Source organism: Lytechinus pictus, chromosome 13, assembly GCF_037042905.1.
Source record: "Lytechinus pictus isolate F3 Inbred chromosome 13, Lp3.0, whole genome shotgun sequence".
NCBI lineage: Eukaryota > Metazoa > Echinodermata > Echinoidea > Temnopleuroida > Toxopneustidae > Lytechinus > Lytechinus pictus.
The window spans coordinates 19,974,338-19,994,166 of NC_087257.1; the positions used below are offsets into that span (position 1 = coordinate 19,974,338).

Below are 19,829 nucleotides of genomic sequence, written 5' to 3' on the forward strand. Positions count from 1 at the left end.
TTCGCGCCAGAATTGCCTGTTCGATGAGATTCATATCTTGCTCAATAGGCTGATATGGAGCAAGTTTTGAAGTCAATATACAAAACATATTTTAGCTCGGACAACGAGCTTTCATTATTTTTTTTCATTTACAAATTTCAGTGCTCTGTAAAATGTCCGTTTTATGGTCTACATATCAGCATTTTAAGTTCACGCTGCGTGGTCACATTGTTTGATTTGCCAATTATTGTCTACGTGTCCCGGCTACGTGTATTCCATAATGTTCCATTAAACAAATGTATTCAGAATACCCAGATTCTAGGTCTAAATCTAAAACATGCGCGATAGCCTGCATGTTCTTTATTTAAAATGTACTTAAATTATCCAGTTTCACATCAAAATATCAATAATTGTCTGCTCACGCTTCACGATCGCATTATTAATGATACCCAATTAACTATATCCTATTTATGATTTACAAAATATGAATAGATCGAGTGTCCCGCTTTTAGGTCTAAAATCTCAATTTTCTTCCTCTCGCGCTTCGCGCTCGCATCAATTGTTTAGTTACATACCTATCCCATTTATTAATACAAAAAGTGCTTAGAATGACCATTTTTTTTTAGGTCGGAATGTCAAAAAAATTTGCTCGCACTTCGCGCTCGCATTATTGAAATATTAACAGGTCCCTTTTCGATAATGCTGGAACGGTTAATAAATATTTCTGCTAACGCTTGGCGTTCGCAGTAACCACTCCTATATAGTTACATACGAATCTTTTTCAGGATCACACATAACATTGCCCAGAATATCAAATTTTCAGGACAAAATACATGAAAGTTTTAAAAAAATCGCTCGCGCTTCGCGTTTGCACTTTTTATAGGGCTTATGAGATTTGTTCATGTTTATGTTGTTTTATAAGAATAAAACTGCAGTAACTGATCGGGGAAAATATAGGTGAAGATAATTTCGGGCCCCGTCCTCTAGCTATTGGCGAAAGTCGGATCCGCCCTTGTGACACACACACCGGAAACAATGGTGGCCCCCCCCCCCTGAAAAAGCAAGGACCCCCCAGTGCCCCCCCCCCCCAGGAAAAAAATCCTAGCTACGCCACTGCATGCAGACGTACACGGCTGATCCATAATTTTTCTAAAGGGGTTGGTTTTTTTTTTAATAGACTAGCGAAAAAGCCGGACATGCACTCTTAAACGCAAAGCAAAAGGTAATCAATCCCAAATGAAGGTTGTTTTTTTTCCTTTCTCTCTTTCTTTTTGGCAAATTTTTCGTGGATATATATAGGCCCCCGGGCCACACGTACGATCTGCACCTGATGAATTGATTCCCTATATGTCAAACATTTCTGTTAAAGGGGTACCCCATCATGCAGGCTGAAAATAGTATGATTTTGAACAGATAAAGAAAAATCAGACAAATGTACCATTGAAAATTTCATCAAAATCGGGAAAGGAATAACAATAAGAATTGCATTATTTCGGTGAAACAGTTATATGCATGTCTTTGTGAATATCCCATATCCAATTAATAACCTAACCGATGATGTCATATCCCAACGTCTTCTTTTGTATTTTAAGCTATATGAAATTATGAACATTCAAAGTTTGTCCACTAAGAAATAAATAAATATAATAATGATGATGATGATGATGATGATGATAATAATAATAACCAGCATTTAGTACGCTCTCCATATAAAACTATTTCACAGCCCGTTGAATATCATTATATACACAATTACAATACAAACGCATATACAAAATTAAAAGGAAAAGAAAAGAAAAGAAAAGGGGGGGGGGGAATTTTAATTGAGGATTGATTTAATGCATTTTAATAATTGCTTTAACTCAAGGGAGACATATATAGTATGAAATAATGAAAAAAAATAGGATTTCATGTAATAACATAAGAAAAAGTAAATCATCAGCCCTCCTAATGACTATGATCGTAACGATGCGCATAACTGCTTTCCCATAATATCGCTCAGCTTTAAAAATCAATAACTTTTATTATCGGATTCGGATGAAATTTTTCAGCATTTTGCTTCAGCCTGGAGATACCCCTTTAAGTACGAAAAATGTGGATAGCACCTTCTTATTGTATGGGATGAAATTTAACTTATAATTTGATTTGTTTAATTAAAAAAAAGTATATTTTGAGAAAATAATTTATATCTTGAAATGATATTATCCCGTATATAATATCGAGACAAAATATAGGTCACCAAAGAGGTCCAAGTATAGAAACTGTGCATCATGTAAGGTTGCTGAGTTTAGTTTTTCTTTTCTTTTCTTTAAAAAAAAAATTGTGTGAATTTTCCATATGGTAATGAGAGTCTTGGGGCGAGAAAGTATAAAGATTGCCTCCGTGTTTGTCATTTTAAATGTGATCCAAATACGCTGAGCGGCGACCCTTTGGCAGGGGGCACAGTGCCACTCCAACTTTTCAGCGTTAAAAATAAGGTGCCCCTTTTTACCCAAGAAAATGCATGCCCGGCCTATACAAAATGTGTTCAGTGCATGCCCCTTCACCTTAATTAGAAGGACTCGTTTTATATGTTGATGAGTGTCTCTTATTGCCTAATTCTAGCGCCCATTCTCGTATTAATTTCCCTTCTTATTTACGCTCTTTTGATGCTCAGTCACTTGCCCGATTTCCTTATTAATTTTTAGCATGCTCTATAGCTTCCCTTTTATAAGTGCATCTTTTAATCGTATAATCCCTTTAAAAATGTGATTATTGCCCCCTTTAGCTCTTTTCCATCCTCTTATGCAGTAAGCCCGTTTTTTCACCTCTGATCATCTGATATAATATGCCATATTTACTTTTGATAAATGCCCCTTTTATTCATGTTCAAAATTTTCCGTCTGTAATTGATGTATGGTAATTAGCGTCCTTTCCTTTCTACAGCTATATGAACTTTATGTAGGGGTGCAGTGCACCGGCCCCCAAAAAATCCCACAGGATTTTTTTTTTTCAAAATGAAATGCTCCTAAGTTGTAAAGTATATCACCTCAGTTTTTTTTTTTTTTTGCATTTTGTTCACTGAAGTTCTTCTTAAGCTAGGTGTTATGTCTTTCATATTGCGAAACGCTTTCTTATTTCTTTTTCATGCATTCTTTTTTTTTGGGGGGGGGGTGAAGCCTGAAGGGCAGTAAACAGAAGACATTATTGGGTGAATTCTATTCAACGAACTTTTTGTGACTTTAAAGTGCTTTTGTACATGAAAGCCTTACAGCGCCCCCGTATTTTGTATGTAATGTCCTTAATGTGAACATGTTTGTATATTTTTTTAATGATTGAAAATCGCGTCTACTTTCATGGGCGGATCCAGGTGCCCCCCCCCCCTATCGGCGGAGCAAAAAAATGAAAAAGGGGGAAAGAAAGAAAAAAAGAAGGGGAAAGAAGGGCTCATATGGTGAGCGTGCTTTTACTCATGTCTCTGCTGTCCTCTGGAATGCTTTACCTAATTCAATGAGATATCATGTGATTTATGCAGGTTCAGGAGATCCCTTAAAACATATCTATTCAATGCATAAAATACCAACTTTGAACTAATGGTCCAATATATTACTTTATTCTTACCTTACACTATTTCTTCTTTAAGCGCATAGGGACATGCTATGCTATGTGTGATGCGCTATACAAGAATTGAGCATTATTATTATTATTAAAGAAAGGAGGAAAAATAAGAGGAGGGAGACGAATGAATAAAATAATCAGGGGAAGACTTGGAAAATGAAAAAATAAAAAAATATTTCATGTCACTATATTAAACTTGCGCTTCGCGCTCGCATAGCCTGTTCGATGAGATACATATCTTGCCACTAGCGTACCTACGGGGGGGCAGGGGGGGCACTCTGCCCCCCCTGACGAGATTTTGAAGACCTTTTTTTTTTTTTTTTTTTTTTTTTTTTTTTTTGCTTGTCAAATTTTTTCTGGTACGAAAATCTTTATTTTGTATTGATGACCCCTTTTTTTTTTTTTTTTTTTTTCTTTTTCTTGTCAAATTTTTGGGCGGCCAATTTTGCCCCCCCCCTGTGAAAAATCCTAGGTACGCCACTGTATCTTGCTCAATAGGCTGATATATAGCTTAAAATATCAAGTTTTGAATTCAATGTACAAAACATATTTCAGCTCTGACATCATCGAGCTTTCATTTTTTTTTTTTTTTTTTTTTGTTACAAAAGGATTTTTTAAGTGCTCTGTAAAATGTCCGTTTTATGTTGTTAATATCATTTGCAGCTTTCTGCGATGTGCGCTCGCATTATTTTGATTTGCCAAGTAGGCCTACATATTGTCTTTGTTTATTCCATAAGATTCTTTACATATTAATTATATAACAAACTTTTTAAAATCCCCCTTTTCTGACAGTTTATCAAAAATTTCGTTTCGCGATTTGCGCTTGCATTAGTATTTACAAAATATCAACTCATGAATCCTATTCATATTTACAAAAGTGCTTATATCCGGTTTTCAGGCCTCACTGTCAACAAATTTCACTCACTCACTAAATTAATCCCATGATGGTGATATAACAAGAGGAGTTCCAATTTTTCTGTGTGAATTTTTCTTAGCACAGAGGTATAGAAGCCATTAGGCTTATTACATTAATAAATATGATAATAAAATTTTCATGAATTCCTAAATAACTAAATTGTTCCTTTTTCAGAAAAATATCGACAAGTTTCATATCGCGCTCGCACTAATTAAATAGGGCTTATGAGATTATTACACTTTTATGTTGTTTTATAAGAATAAAGCTAAGAAATGACTGTTATGACATGGGCGTTTTGCCCCCCCCCTCCAATTTTTCACGACCAAGAAAAAAAAGAGAAAAGGAAAGGGATAATGGTGAAATATAGGCCTATTATTTTCCAAGTGTTATGTAAAAATCTATCACAAACTGATTTTTCTAATTAGAATGTCGAATTTTTTGCTCGCTTGCTTCACTCTCTCGCAAGTTCTTAATTTTAAGCGATACACCGTATCGAGCCCCCTCAATTTTTTTTGGCTCATTACGCCACTGGGACAACCGGCCCCTTCAAAGAAACAAACAAAAATCAACTTTGAGCGGCCGATAGGGGAAAATATGGCCGGTGAAACAAACTTTTCGCCCCCCCCCCCTATTGGCGGAAGCTGGATCCGCCCCTGTACTTTTGTTACTTTTTCTTTTCCTCAAAACTCATGTTAATGAAAATGGTACACATGTTTTTGTATTTTGTCCGTTTTTCAATGAACAGAATATTGGTTGATGCCATGAGGTTCAATAATTTCTATTCGATTCAACTGATTCGTCATTTACCTGTGGATTGCCATTTTTTAAAGGACAAGTTCACCCCAACAAAAAGCTGATTTGAATAGAAAGAGAAAATTCAAACAAGCACAACACTGAAAATTTCATCAAAATCGGATGTAAAATAAGAAAGTTATGATATTTTAAAGTTTCACTTAATTTCACAAAACAGTTATATGCACATCCTGTTCGGTATGCAAATGAGGGGACTGATGACATATCACCCACTCATTATTTCTTTTGTATTTTATTATATGAAATATGAAATAGTTTGATTTTCTCATCATTGTCATGTGAAACGAAGTTTCATTCCTCCCTGGACACGTGGATCTCCATTATTTTAACATTTTGTGGTTCAGGCAAGGAGGTCCTAATTGTCAAATTCGTAAAAATTGAAATATTGTATAATTCAAACAATAAATAACAAAAGAAATAGTGAGTGGGTGACATCATCGACTCTCTCAGTATATCACTGAGTTGAGCACAGAACTGTTTTGTGAAAAATAAGCGAAACTTTAAAATTTCATAATTTTCTTATTTTACATCCGATTTTGATGAAGTTTTCAGTGTTATTCATGTTTGATGTTTCTCTATTTATTTAAATCTACTGTTTTCTGGGGTGGACTTGACCTTTAAAGCCGCCACAGACATCTGCCCGAATTATCTGCAACGTACCCACAGATGAAAGATGTATGTATACAGAGCTGATTATACGTTCATTGTAATTTTAAGCTGAGTATATAGTATTATAATAGGCTTATAGGCTATCACGTGGAGCGTTGTGGCCCAGTGGATTAGTCTTCGGACTTTGAAACAGAGGGTCGTGGGTTCGAATCCCAGCCATGGCGTAATTTCCTTCAGCAAGAAACTGATCCACAGTGTGCTGCACTCAACCCAGGTGAGGTAAATGGGTACCGGTAGGAAGTTATTCCTTAAAAAGCTGTGTGCGCTATGAACGCCTAGCTTAGCCGATTAATATAGGAGCGCCTTGAGCACCTAACAAGGTGGATATGTGCGCAATATAAATACCCTATATTATTATTATTATATACTGTTAAAGATAATTTAAACAACGTTTACTATGTGAATCGCACAATAGTTGTTTAAACTGCATTTTTATAAGTTAAAAAAAACATGCTTAAATTATTGATTATTAAATATTTGAATTTAAACTTTGTTGTTTAAGATTTTAAACACTTGGTATAAATGTATAGTTTAGCATAACTAATTTATTGGTTGGATTGCTTAACTAAGCTAGTCGTACAGACTGTTTCACCCTAATTAGGCTCATCAGCGACTCTGAAGTTTAGCATAACTTAATTTCCAGGGGTACTATACGACATACGCAGCATCCCTTGGAAATCAAGTTGTTATGCTGCATGTAGACGTCGTTTGACCAAAAATCACTTTCATTTTGGAACAATAAATAACCTGGGTTTTTCCGGGGGGATGACCCAAAACACCTTCATTTTGCTTTTTTTCCCCAAAGCAGCACCCTCTTCAAAAATGGTTCAGACCCCGCCGCATCACAGTCATACATGGGCGAATCCAGGGACCCCAAGAACCCCCCCCCCCCCATTGGCGGCGCAAAAAAGAGAAAAAAACAAAGGGGGAAGAAAGCTAGGTGGGAAAAATAAAAAGAAGGAAAACTTGAGGAAAAAAGATGGAGGGGAAAATAAAAGGAAGAAGGCGAGTGAATTAAGTAATGTGAGTGCAGATTTTAGAATTGAAAAAAAAAATCGCTCTCGCTTCGCGCTTGCATTGCCTGTTTGATGATATAGCCTACATATATCTTGCTCAATCGACTGAAATAGTGCTTAAAATATCCAGTTTTTAAAGGACAAGTCGATCCAACCCAACAAAAAGTTGATTTGAATAAAAAGAGAAAAATCCAACAAGCAAAACACTGAAAACTTCATCAAAATCGGAGTGAAAAAAAAAGAAAAAGTTATGACATTTCAAAGTTTTGCTTAATTTCGATCACAAAACAGTTATAAGCACATCCTGGTCGGTATGCAAATGAGGAGACTGATGACGTCATCCACTCACCTATTTCTTATTTTACTACATGAAATATGAAATATTCTAATTTTCTCCTCATTGTCAAGTGAAACATAACGATTGATTCATCCATGAACATGAAATAGCATTGCTTAAACTATATGATTCAGTCAAGTTGGTCCCTATTGTCAAATCTGTAAAAAATGAAATATTGTATTCAAACAATGAAAAACAAAAGAAATAGTGAGTGACGGACATTATTATAGACCGTCTCATTTGCATGTCACTGAGTTGTGCATATCACTGTTTTGTGAAAAATAAGTGAAACTTTAAAATGTCATAGCCTTCTTATTTTACATCCGATTTTGATGAAATTTTCTGCGTTATGCTAGTTTGATTTTTCTCTATTTTTTCAAATCAACATTTTTCTGGGGTGGACTTGACCTTTAAGTCAATATACAAAACGAATTTCAGCTAGGACATCGATCGAGCTTTCATTATGATTTTGTTTGCTTTACAAATTGATTTTTTTTAAAGTGCTCTCATGTAAAATGTATCGTTTTATAATTGGTCTGAATATCACAATTTTTCAGCTCGCGCTGCGTGCTCGCATTATTTGATTTTTGAAGTAGACCTATACCAACAGGTATATATTCTCTTCGTGTATAAAGATCCCTTTCTATATATATATATTTATATATTTATATATACATTTATATAGTTTTCAGGCCTTATACACTGTATCAACAAATTTCGCGCTCTCATTAGGCCTGTTATGAGATATGATCCTTTTTTATGAATTCTTAATCCTGTTCCCTTGGCCAGATGTCCCGTTCCTTTGTCAAAGCTACGCAGCCTGTTCTTTATATAATTCGTGCTTAAATAACCCAGTTTCAAAGCAAAATATTAAAAGATTTCTCCCCCCCCCATCATTCTCGTTCCCATTATTATTGTAGAAAGATTCACATCCTTTTCAAATACTAGTAATAGACAGTCATGTTTTTAGGTCTAAATCCAAATTAGGGGGTTATTTTGCACACAGAGAAAAAACTCGTTTAGGGGGTGTTGGAAATAATTTCACGCATGTGTACGTGTACAGCAATACATTTGACTGCCCCCGGACATTTGTGCTAATTAATTGCTAGTCGATGTGTGAAGATTCACTTTTTAAAAATCAGTTTCAATTGGGGTCTGTGCCTGCAGACTATAGAATCACCAGCGCAATGCTTGTTTGAAGTATATGTAACCAAAAATTTGATTGGCTTACGGAAGAGTACACACAGAAGAAGTTAACAGTACACGGGATGTGATTGGATTACCACGCACGGTCATTTACGTCGACTGCTAGCTAAGGTTTGGCAGAATTCCAGTTTGCAGTTCAAACGGCTCTGGTCGGTCCCTGATGACAGTTTAAATGAAGCAATCAACAGATTGATATCATCTTGAAGACAAGAGACGAATTTACGGGTAAGTAGTATAGCTAAGTAAATGAGATCGTTCAATTCAGAGATAATAAATACGAACCTGCAGGCAGCTGATGCGCCGCCTGGCCCCGGATGAGTTTGTGGGCTGACAGCGAGAATGACACCCTGGAGTATACGGGTGAGCTTGGGGCGCTTCCAACGTCCACCGCGCTCCCATTGCCATTGGACACGGGTATCGGCGTTATCTGAGTCTGAGCTGAGGCGAGCTGTCCTATTTGAGGTCAGAGGAGCTAACTAAAGTTTAGGAGGTGGTGCATTGAAATTCGGTCTGTCTCAGAAACATAGATTTATTAGTTCTTAATTTTACTGTTTTTTTTTTCTAGCTTGAGAAAACTGTTGTGAATTGATTTGAATTGTGCATTAATTGGGGTTATTTGTGGTGCATTGGCTTGCCAAAATTTTGTGATTGTTTGTGGGCATGTGATGTGGCATCAGACAGTAGACTAACAAGTTTTAGAGCCTTGGCTTGAGGCGCAGCGTGGCCTTGAGGCTTGAGGACTCCGTGATGATATTTAAAAATATTTTTACATATGATATACTTTTACATGATCACGAAGCCTTGAAACCCTCGGATACCCTCCCCATCATGCCCATACTTGCCTAAGGCTAAGCGGGACATATCGACATGTAAACACGGATGGATTTCCCTAGGAAGTCCATAATTAAAGCTAGAAATCACGTAAATTTGTTGGATTTTATTTATCTTTGTATACACCTTCATACGCCTAATGCGTATGAAGGTACGAAAAAACTGTTAGTACACTCGACAAAAAAAGTTCTTGGACACTTATAAAAGTTAAAATATTCCATATAGATATGATTAAAGGCAAATTATTGTCAGTTAACATGACCAGACAATATTCCTCTTCCAGTATGACATGACATTTTCATGTGAACAGTCATGCATGGGTGGTTAAATGCTTTAAACAATACAATAGCAATGTCAGTAAAAGAAAATTGCAAGAAATGGCTAATGATCATGGCCATCCTGTAGGCATACATTCAACAATTTCAACAGGTGGTTATCATTTGAATTGAATGCTTAGGGATGCATCATAAGATGCAAAATGAGATGGATCATTTGGACACTCACTTTCAAGATGAAGCTTTCCAACCAAGAGTGTGCAAGAGCAATAGAAATGTTGCAGTCTGGGCAGTCATTTAGACAAGTGGCTCGATATTTCCAAGTTTCACCAACAACAATTTCAAATTTGAACCAGCGGTATTTGGCTACTGAAGTTAGAGACCGCCCTAGGAGTGGTCGACCTAGGGCCACCAACCCTGCAGAAGATAGGATAAGGATAATTTTCTTTTGCTTATGCCAAGATACTGAAATTTGACCCTTTTTTTTATCGACTAACTTTGACTTAAAATTCCAGTGGAATAGTGATGCATCCAAGGTGGATAACTTTCTCTTCACTTTTAGAGTGGTATTTGACTTTAAGTTTTCTTTTATCGTTTAATGGATATTCATGCCACACAAACTTTCACAACTGAAAGAATGACTGATCGTTTTCTTGCAATTTTCTTTTACTGACATTGCTATTGTTTAATGCCTGTAACCAGGCATTAAAGCTTGAGAAAACTTGAGAAAACTGTTGTGAATTGATTTGAATTGTGCATTAATTGGGGTTATTTGTGGTGCATTGGCTTGCCAAAATTTTGTGATTGTTTGTGGGCATGTGATGTGGCATCAGACAGTAGACTAACAAGTTTTAGAGCCTTGGCTTGAGGCGCAGCGTGGCCTTGAGGCTTGAGGACTCCGTGATGATATTTAAAAATATTTTTACATATGATATACTTTTACATGATCACGAAGCCTTGAAACCCTCGGATACCCTCCCCATCATGCCCATACTTGCCTAAGGCTAAGCGGGACATATCGACATGTAAACACGGATGGATTTCCCTAGGAAGTCCATAATTAAAGCTAGAAATCACGTAAATTTGTTGGATTTTATTTATCTTTGTATACACCTTCATACGCCTAATGCGTATGAAGGTACGAAAAAACTGTTAGTACACTCGACAAAAAAAGTTCTTGAACACTTATAAAAGTTAAAATATTCCATATAGATATGATTAAAGGCAAATTATTGTCAGTTAACATGACCAGACAATATTCCTCTTCCAGTATGACATGACATTTTCATGTGAACAGTCATGCATGGGTGGTTAAATGCTTTAAACAATACAATAGCAATGTCAGTAAAAGAAAATTGCAAGAAATGGCTAATGATCATGGCCATCCTGTAGGCATACATTCAACAATTTCAACAGGTGGTTATCATTTGAATTGAATGCTTAGGGATGCATCATAAGATGCAAAATGAGATGGATCATTTGGACACTCACTTTCAAGATGAAGCTTTCCAACCAAGAGTGTGCAAGAGCAATAGAAATGTTGCAGTCTGGGCAGTCATTTAGACAAGTGGCTCGATATTTCCAAGTTTCACCAACAACAATTTCAAATTTGAACCAGCGGTATTTGGCTACTGAAGTTAGAGACCGCCCTAGGAGTGGTCGACCTAGGGCCACCAACCCTGCAGAAGATAGGATAAGGATAATTTTCTTTTGCTTATGCCAAGATACTGAAATTTGACCCTTTTTTTTATCGACTAACTTTGACTTAAAATTCCAGTGGAATAGTGATGCATCCAAGGTGGATAACTTTCTCTTCACTTTTAGAGTGGTATTTGACTTTAAGTTTTCTTTTATCGTTTAATGGATATTCATGCCACACAAACTTTCACAACTGAAAGAATGACTGATCGTTTTCTTGCAATTTTCTTTTACTGACATTGCTATTGTTTAATGCCTGTAACCAGCCATGTACTGACTGATCCATTTCTTGCAATTTTCTTTTACTGACATTGCTATTGTTTAAAGCATTTAATCACCCATGCATGACTGTTCACATGAAAATGTCATGTCATACTGGAAGAGGAATATTGTCTGGTCATGTTGACATACAATAATTTGCCTTTAATCAAATATCTATATAATATTTTAACTTTTATAAGTGTCCAAGAACTTTTTTTGCCGAGTGTATAAATATAAAAAATGAGAGGTATCTTACCAGACCAATCACATGTAAATCCCTTGATCTAAACACAACAAATATAATAGGCTTGACCCTTGAACCGCTTCGTTATGACGTAGCTTTGATAAGCGATGTTACAAAATGCCGTTTTGAAGAACAATTTATAGATAAAAAGTATTGTTTAACAATTAATAAAATTGATAACAATTATTTCTAATCGTTTCAAATTTTATTAATTGTTAAATAATAATTTCATCTATAAATTGTTCTTCAAAATGGCATTTTGGTTTAGAGGAAATATGAAGTTGTGCGTGCAGCTGCAGAAAGTTAACATAAAGCATGCAAGTGCAAATGTAGTAGGTTAAGACTAGAGATCAATGGAGTGAGAGTGACATCAATTTTCCCTCTTTGCATGTCAGCGTTTTTGATACCATATTTTGGTAGAGCATGACGAAATACTCCCACAACCCAAATTAAAGTGGGAATTGGTCCATAGGGGTCTTAGATTTGACCTCATGAATACATGATTGGCCCCATTGAAATCAATGTATTATTGGCCTTGTTCTAAATTTTAGGAACCAGGGGCCGTATTCTGAACATTGTCTTTTCTCAGAGATATAACATAATCGGTATTCTGGTGGATGTCATAACTTATGTCATAAAAATTGTCATAAATTTTGTCTCTTCTCTTTAGTGTGCATCAAAAATATGCGGCTCTTAAATGCGCATAATCCAAATATATATATAGAAGAAATGACCAAACTTATGACAAGGTCTAGCAGTCATAAATTTTGTCATATCTTTTAGTACCAAATATCATGATACCCTGCCGACTAAATGTCAAGCATACAATGGGATTATTTAGATTAGATTGTGGTATTAGTTTCATTCATCATCCATGACTATTTTCAAAAGTTTTTATTCATGCTACAATTAGCAAGACCCTACATGTTAATTCCTCCTTTTTTTTCTCTTCCCTTTTTTCTATCTCTTTTAAAAATCCTTCGCAGCTCCCTGTCTTTCTTTGTAATTAAGCTCATTGATATATGTGCAGTTAAGCGATGCCAGCTCCTGTATTGAGGATACGTCTCATGTGCCACCGGGCCTTCCTATTGGTTAGAAGGGCTCCCACTGGGAACTAATGGTGATTTTGATTTGTTTGCCTCCGAACAGATGGGTGGGAACTTAGAGAGATATGACAAGGAAAATACAATGTTCAGAATACCGATATGTGACAGTCATAGCGGTGTCACATCTCGGAGAGAAATGATGAAATTTATGACAGAAGTTATAACGGTGTTCCAGAATACCACCCCAGGCCAATATTTGATTTCAATGGGGCTAGTTATGCATGCATGAAATCATGTAAGCCAAGCCCCCATGCCAAATTTTAGTAGTGGGTGCTTTTCATCTAGACAGGAATAATCGTCATTTCTGGGGATTTATTCAACAATTTCTGACATTTTACTATCATGTGAGTGGAGCCAACGTAGTTCAGCGGTTTTGGTCTACTTTTCATCATGCCTGGCAAGGTTTTAAATTTTTCAAAAATTATTTTCTATAAATTATTCTTGAATTTCCATCCATGGTATGGCTGTGAAAAATATTTAAAAAAAAGGAAAAAATATTGTTTCCTTTCTGGAATTGTTATTTTTTAATCAAAATTTAAATTGCAATAAGATTGTGTCAATGTGTCGTGATATGTATTCAAGCCTGTATGTATTGTTTCCTTTAGTTCCATTGCGATTCTGGAGAAACAAAATGGCAGCAACTGGAGGACTGACAGAAGAACAGAAACGAAGGATAGAAGAAAACAAAAGGAAAGCATTGGAAAAAAGGGCCCAAAGAGCAAATCAGCAAGCATCATCTATCCCAGCAACTCTAACAACCTCTAGCAACAAGTTGTGGAGGCCGTCATGTCTAACCTCAAAGCCAATTAATGGAGATACATCTGATATGACTTCAAAACAAAGAAGCTATGAACAGTCTGCAACAAGTGTAACAACAAACAATAGTTGCATCCAATCCAATGCTATGAGTATCCCACAGAGCCCACAACCTAATCAGCATGAACAACCTCTAAAACCATACCAGGTGCAACAACCAGTGGCTGCCACAGGCACCACCCAAAAGACTATCACTCAGTTTTATGGCAACACTAACAGCAGTGGAGTAAAAAGCACCAGTAGTAGCAAAACAGTTAATGTCTCTAAACCAGCACATCAAGGTCAAAGTAAGGTCAATTTGTGGAGCAACGGTGATAGAGGTGGTGGTCGTGGTAGCGGTGGTATGCCAAGCTGGTCATCAAACAATGTGTTGAAGCCATCAGGTGAGTAATTCGATCAATCAGTATCATACATTAGGTGAGCTTGCTTCTCAAAAGATTCTATGATTAGATATCAATATCCACAATTCATTGAGAATATACTATTAAAGCAAAGAACTCAAAATTTTATACTTGTGACCAGCCAACCCAAAACCTACAATAAGTTGCCCAAAATGAATTTTGAGATTTTTGTCTCGCCTGTATATAAACAGAGCGAGACTATAGGCGCCGCTTTTCCGATGGCTGCAGGCCTGCAGCGGTGAATTATTATTCAATAGTTGTTTTCGAAGTCCGCACAGCTCCTATATCAATTCGCGTAATGCAGGCGAGACAGCCAGAGGCGTTACACTTGTTATTGAGTTTGAACAAGCACATCCTAAGCTTTAAAATGATATATGATTTGTCAAACTTGATCGACAATAACTCACTCAAATACTTATTGAATGCTGAGAAAACAAAGTGAGAGCTTCAGAAAATAAGGAGAAAACAACATTTTTTTAGAAGTTTGTATTCACTCAAGCAAGAGATGTGCACACTGTGCAATTTCAATGAAACTTCCTAGCAGTCTGCAAAAACTTGGGTCAAAGAAACCGTTGTTTCTTGTTTTCTATTCAACTTTACAACTCAAATTTTTTACAGTATAATGATGAAGACATACTTCTTCAGACAAGCTAAGTTTTGGATTTTGGCTTTTTGAAGAATGATGTACTATTTTTGCTATTAACAGAACCTTCCATGGCAACTTATTGGTGGTTGGTCACATTTGTTCACACTTTCAAGCTTATTTTCCATACATGTATTCACCCAAATGAATTTTTTAAAAACTATTTTCTTGAATCTTTGAATACATTCCTCACAACACGTCCAGCACATTATATTGATATTAAACAAACCATCTTTTTTGTACACAGGTTCTTTCACAGGTGGTTCAAGTCTTACAGGACATTGTGTCTTGTTGTCAAGATCTCGCTTTGTAGCAGACATAGGATACCATTCTAAGTTGATTGAAATCTTCAAAGCTATACCAAGTAAAAGTTATGGTGAGTTTGGTGATTGTGTGGCAAGATGGAGCAGAATAAATTTCAGTGTTTTCTTCATAATCACCACCATCATTGTCATCATGATCGTGATCATCATCATCATTATCATCATCAATCTTCATCATCATCATCATCACCATCATTATCATCATTATCATCATCATCATTAACACTGTTATCACCCTCATCATCATCACCATCACCATAATCATCATCATCATCATTAACACCATCATCATCCTCACCATCATTATCACCATCATCGTCATCATCACCTTCATTACCCTCATCACCATGATCATCATCACCATGATCATCAGCAGTATCACCATCATCACCATCGCCATCATCATCATGATCATGATCATCATCATCTTCACCATCATCATCATCATCATCATCATATCATCATTATCATCATCACCATCATCACCATCATCATCATCATCACCATCATCATTAATCATCATTGTCTTGATATCTACACAAAATATTGCTTAAATCGATCTAAATAAATTACTGTGCAAGGTCTCACCTTTTTAATGTTAATCACCTTAAATGTTTGAAAAAATAATGGGGGGGGGGAGGGGGTTTTTAGGTCCCCTCAGTCTTTCTTGGTTTAATACATTTTCTACATTGACTTGTCCCAATGTATATGTTGAATGTAAACTCCATTATTTAGATTATCACACTGACTTTTCAAAATCTTGCAACATTTTATTTTTCTTCATTCACAGACGTTACTACAAAAAAGTGGTCATTTTCACTTACCCACTACGATGAATTCAGTAAGTAAATGATTTTAAATGATATGGCACATGGGAAATTACTTTTGAAAACCGGAACAGGTTTTAGGCATCACAGAGCACATCTTAATGAGGTCACAAAGCGATTTAGAACTCTGAAAAAGTTGTGGTAGAATAATTTGTCCAACTGTTTCCCCCCGAATAATTCATGACATCATAGTGAAGACATAATGATGTCACAAGTTTGCTTCTTCAACTGTGGACAATATTTTGAAATCTGAAGTGTGAATGCTTGTTTATTAGCATAAGTGGGGCAATTTGTTTCATATCGGAACATGCCTCAGGCTAGTAATATCTAAGGCGAATGAAGCTCTACAATAAATATTCGAAACATTGTATAATTTCTGATGCTTTTTTTACCGTAAAAATGTGACTGTACATCATAGTTTGATGCTCTACATGTACATCTATATCTTCCAATAATATTTTTTCAACTACTTTTTTTAAATTATTATTATTTGTCTCTTCTTATTCTGCACCTATAGTGAAGGCAGTGCAGGTATTAAAGAATGAGGTAGAGATGAAACCACTCCCAAATTCAGTGTGTTTAGCATTCCGTAGCCAGCGCAGTGGAAAACATACAACGCTTGAGGTTCCTGAGGCCGACCTGAGTGGGGTAGATACAAAGCTTGCACAAGGTCTCATGCCATTCCAGAGGAAAGGTGTTGAGTAAGTGAATGGGACATTCTGGTGGGTTGTTTGGAAGGGGGGGGGGGGTCAAAGAGGGAGGGGAGGGATAAAAGTGGTGCTAAAACCTGGTGATTGGGTGGGGTTGGAGAATTGGGCGAGAAGGAGGGAGGGATGGATGTTGAGTAAGTGAACTGGAAACTCCTGGTGCGTGAGATAGGAGGATTCAGAAAGAAAGGGGAGAAAAGGGGATTTGTTTGTGGATCAGAAGCTCCTTGAGAGTGGGTGGGGGGGGGGGGTCAGAAAGAAAAGGGAGGGGAGAAAGTGTGTGAATCAGAAACTTCGGGTGGGTGGGAGGGGTAGTTGGGGTTAGAAAGAGAGGTAAAGGTGGATGTGTATGTGGATCGGATACTCCTGGTGAGTGGGTGTGTTTGGATTAAATATATTAATTTTTTGTATGTCTTAGATAAATGACAAGAAGATCCTGATTTTGTAATAAATGCTGAGAAAAAGAGCCACAGATGCATTTTTATGTTAAAAAGTGCAATTCTTGACATAAAATAGGCCTACAAATAAAGTTTGGTAAATGGACTCTGATCTGTTCAGGTTCCTGTGTATGAATTCAAAAGTTTACAAATGTTACCTTCCAACCAAAACCACCAATAAGTTCTTAGAAAGTGTTTTCTGGAAATAACCAAATAACCAAAATAGTAATTTTGTCTTCAAAGAGTAAAAATAAAAAAGGAGCCTATCTGAAAGAGTAATTCTTGTTCTTACTGTCAAAATTTTAAGTTGCAAAGTTAAGTAAACAAGGAGATACAAGAGTGTCTTGACTTTGACACCATTTTTTTTTTGGACGATGTTGCAGGGACTCAGTTTTATAATTATGAGGGGAGCAATAAAAAGCTCTCCTAAAATGTTTAAGGGGAGCATTAGGGGAGCACTACAAAAAGCTCTTCTTTGACATACAAGGGAAGCTCTCTTGTCCAATTTCAAAATGGATGGAGGAACGCACATATAAGTTACAACCTACAACCAAAGGAGACAAACAATCAGATACAGATCTATGCAACATTTATCCCATTGAACTCTTTATTCTTGCAAGTGTGTTATTGCTTACAATGTAATTGTGTGTTATTTACAAAACCTTGACAAAGAATGAGGTTTCCAAGTACGTTGACTCTAATTAATGGCTTGATCATTGACCGACACTCTTGTTAAGCAATTGCTGAGGCGAGTGATAAATGGCTCTACCAAAAATGGATTAAGGAGAGCGGTAGTGAGTGATCACTCTCACTCCCCTTAAAACTGAGTCCCTGATGTTGGTTTTTGGGGTATTCTATGAATCTCACTGAATTCGTTCATTCAATCAATACACATACTTTTTTGTTGGTTATTGTTGCTCAATTTTGACAGATAACATATCATTTAAAAACTTCAGATATGTTTTTTCAAGATCAATCAAAATGTCAAACTTCATTTTTGGCGACATATTGTTAGTTTTAGGGTGGCAGTTCCCAAGTGATTTATTCTTGGTTATCTTTGCTTGTTATAGTTTTACGATTCACCGAGGAGGGAGAGCCCTGATAGCCGATGACATGGGATTAGGGAAAACCATTCAAGCCATCTGTGTAGCATGTTACTATAGATCAGAATGGCCAATTTTAGTCGTTAGCCCTTCGTCAATGCGCTTCTCATGGGCAGAGGTAAGCCATTATATAACCTTGCTTTGTAAGCAAATTTGTTTCTGGATGATATTGCTTTGTCAAGCTGAAGTTGAAATCATAATTCATATTGTGTAAATATCCACCTTGCTACATGTAGGTGCACACTCTTTTATGAGGTATTCCTTCCTGCTGGTACCCGTTTACCTCTGATGTATGGTGCTAATACCAAGTATTCAAATAAGAAACATTCTTGATACTTTATGTAAGTAATCCCTTTGGAAGCTCATCCAGGAAGTTATACTGGGATGCTAAGCATCATACAATGTGTACAGTGTGGGTGCATCGTGGTCAAGTGGTTACGACTCGTCTTTCAAGCAGAGGGACGTGGGTTCAAATCCCAGTCATGGCATGTTTTCCTTCAGCAAAAAATTTGCCCATATTGTGCTGCACCCAATCCAGGTGAGGTGAATAGGTACCCGGCAGGATCAATTCCATGAATGCACTGAGCGCTGAAAGGCAGCTTGAGCTAAAGCTGGGGTAATAATGATAACAATGCGCCTCGGAATAGTCTTTACGTTATTTCTAGATAGATAGCGCAATATAAGTGCTGATTATTATTATACATTGTCACCCGTATCAGACATCTGAGCTGGTCATTTACAAAACCGTATTTCCCTGTATTTTATTATTATCAGGAAGGGATAGGTATATTGTTTGTATTTTCCTCGGTCTCAATGCGCGTATTGACTTTGCATGCAGAGACGACGCATAATATACCTTTGTATTTTCCCTGGTCTCACATCCGGGCCTTTGAGGATGCGAATGAAGTGATACGCTCGATACGCTTCATAATGTTCCGAGCACCAACGATCTACGTCATAATAAAGACAACGCTGGATCTGGGCGCTTGCAAGTACGTCATAATGGTAAAGTGCAGAGCCTAGACACTTATATTATCATGACACAACAGAACTCTATTCTTAAAAGATATCACTGTTATCATGATTTTTGCTCTAGATATCTGATTTGGATGATAATAAAAATATTGACTGCCCTTCTTTCGGGGAACATCAAATATATTGCCCTTAAGGACGTTCCACAGTTATGTTTGTGCGCATCATGATCTGCGCATATTTTACACTCTGCGCGCTGACGTCACAATGGATGAACTGGTGATTTAATCAGCTGTAGGTAATGTGAGCTGATTTTCTCCTTATCTGCACTAACTGCAGATCTGATGTGTTATTTTATGAAGCTGATAAACTGGAATTCCATGGACCATTTATTTTATTCCTCTACAATTTCAAAATAGTTTCTCCGTAGTGCTGCAAAGTATGATGAATATGACCCCGAGTTTGAATAAATGGAAAAGTGGTTCGGAATTTTTCCTCACTTAGATACTGCTTTTGGCGCGTTTTTGGGTGTTTTAAGAATCAAATTTGCTCTAATAAGAGTGCTGATAGTTTGAAAACAAGCACATGAACCCATATTTTTTAATATTTGCACCTCTTAGGTATACCTTCCTCTACAACTTTGCAAAGTTGG

At 36.6% G+C, this 19,829-nt stretch overlaps 1 protein-coding gene across 1 annotated transcript in view; it reads left to right on the forward strand.

Moving 5' to 3' along the window:
* Window positions 1-8,586: 8,586 nt before the first annotated feature.
* Window positions 8,587-19,829, forward strand: part of LOC129275119 (SWI/SNF-related matrix-associated actin-dependent regulator of chromatin subfamily A-like protein 1) — a 32,552-nt gene continuing 21,309 nt past the window's right edge. Inside the window, exons 1-6 of the mRNA XM_064108204.1 lie at window positions 8,587-8,758; window positions 13,554-14,147; window positions 15,056-15,184; window positions 15,922-15,972; window positions 16,476-16,659; window positions 18,173-18,323. Of these exons, the coding sequence (XP_063964274.1) occupies window positions 13,580-14,147; window positions 15,056-15,184; window positions 15,922-15,972; window positions 16,476-16,659; window positions 18,173-18,323 (1,083 nt within the window). The 5' untranslated portion in view covers window positions 8,587-8,758; window positions 13,554-13,579. The remainder of the gene's footprint in view (window positions 8,759-13,553; window positions 14,148-15,055; window positions 15,185-15,921; window positions 15,973-16,475; window positions 16,660-18,172; window positions 18,324-19,829) is intronic.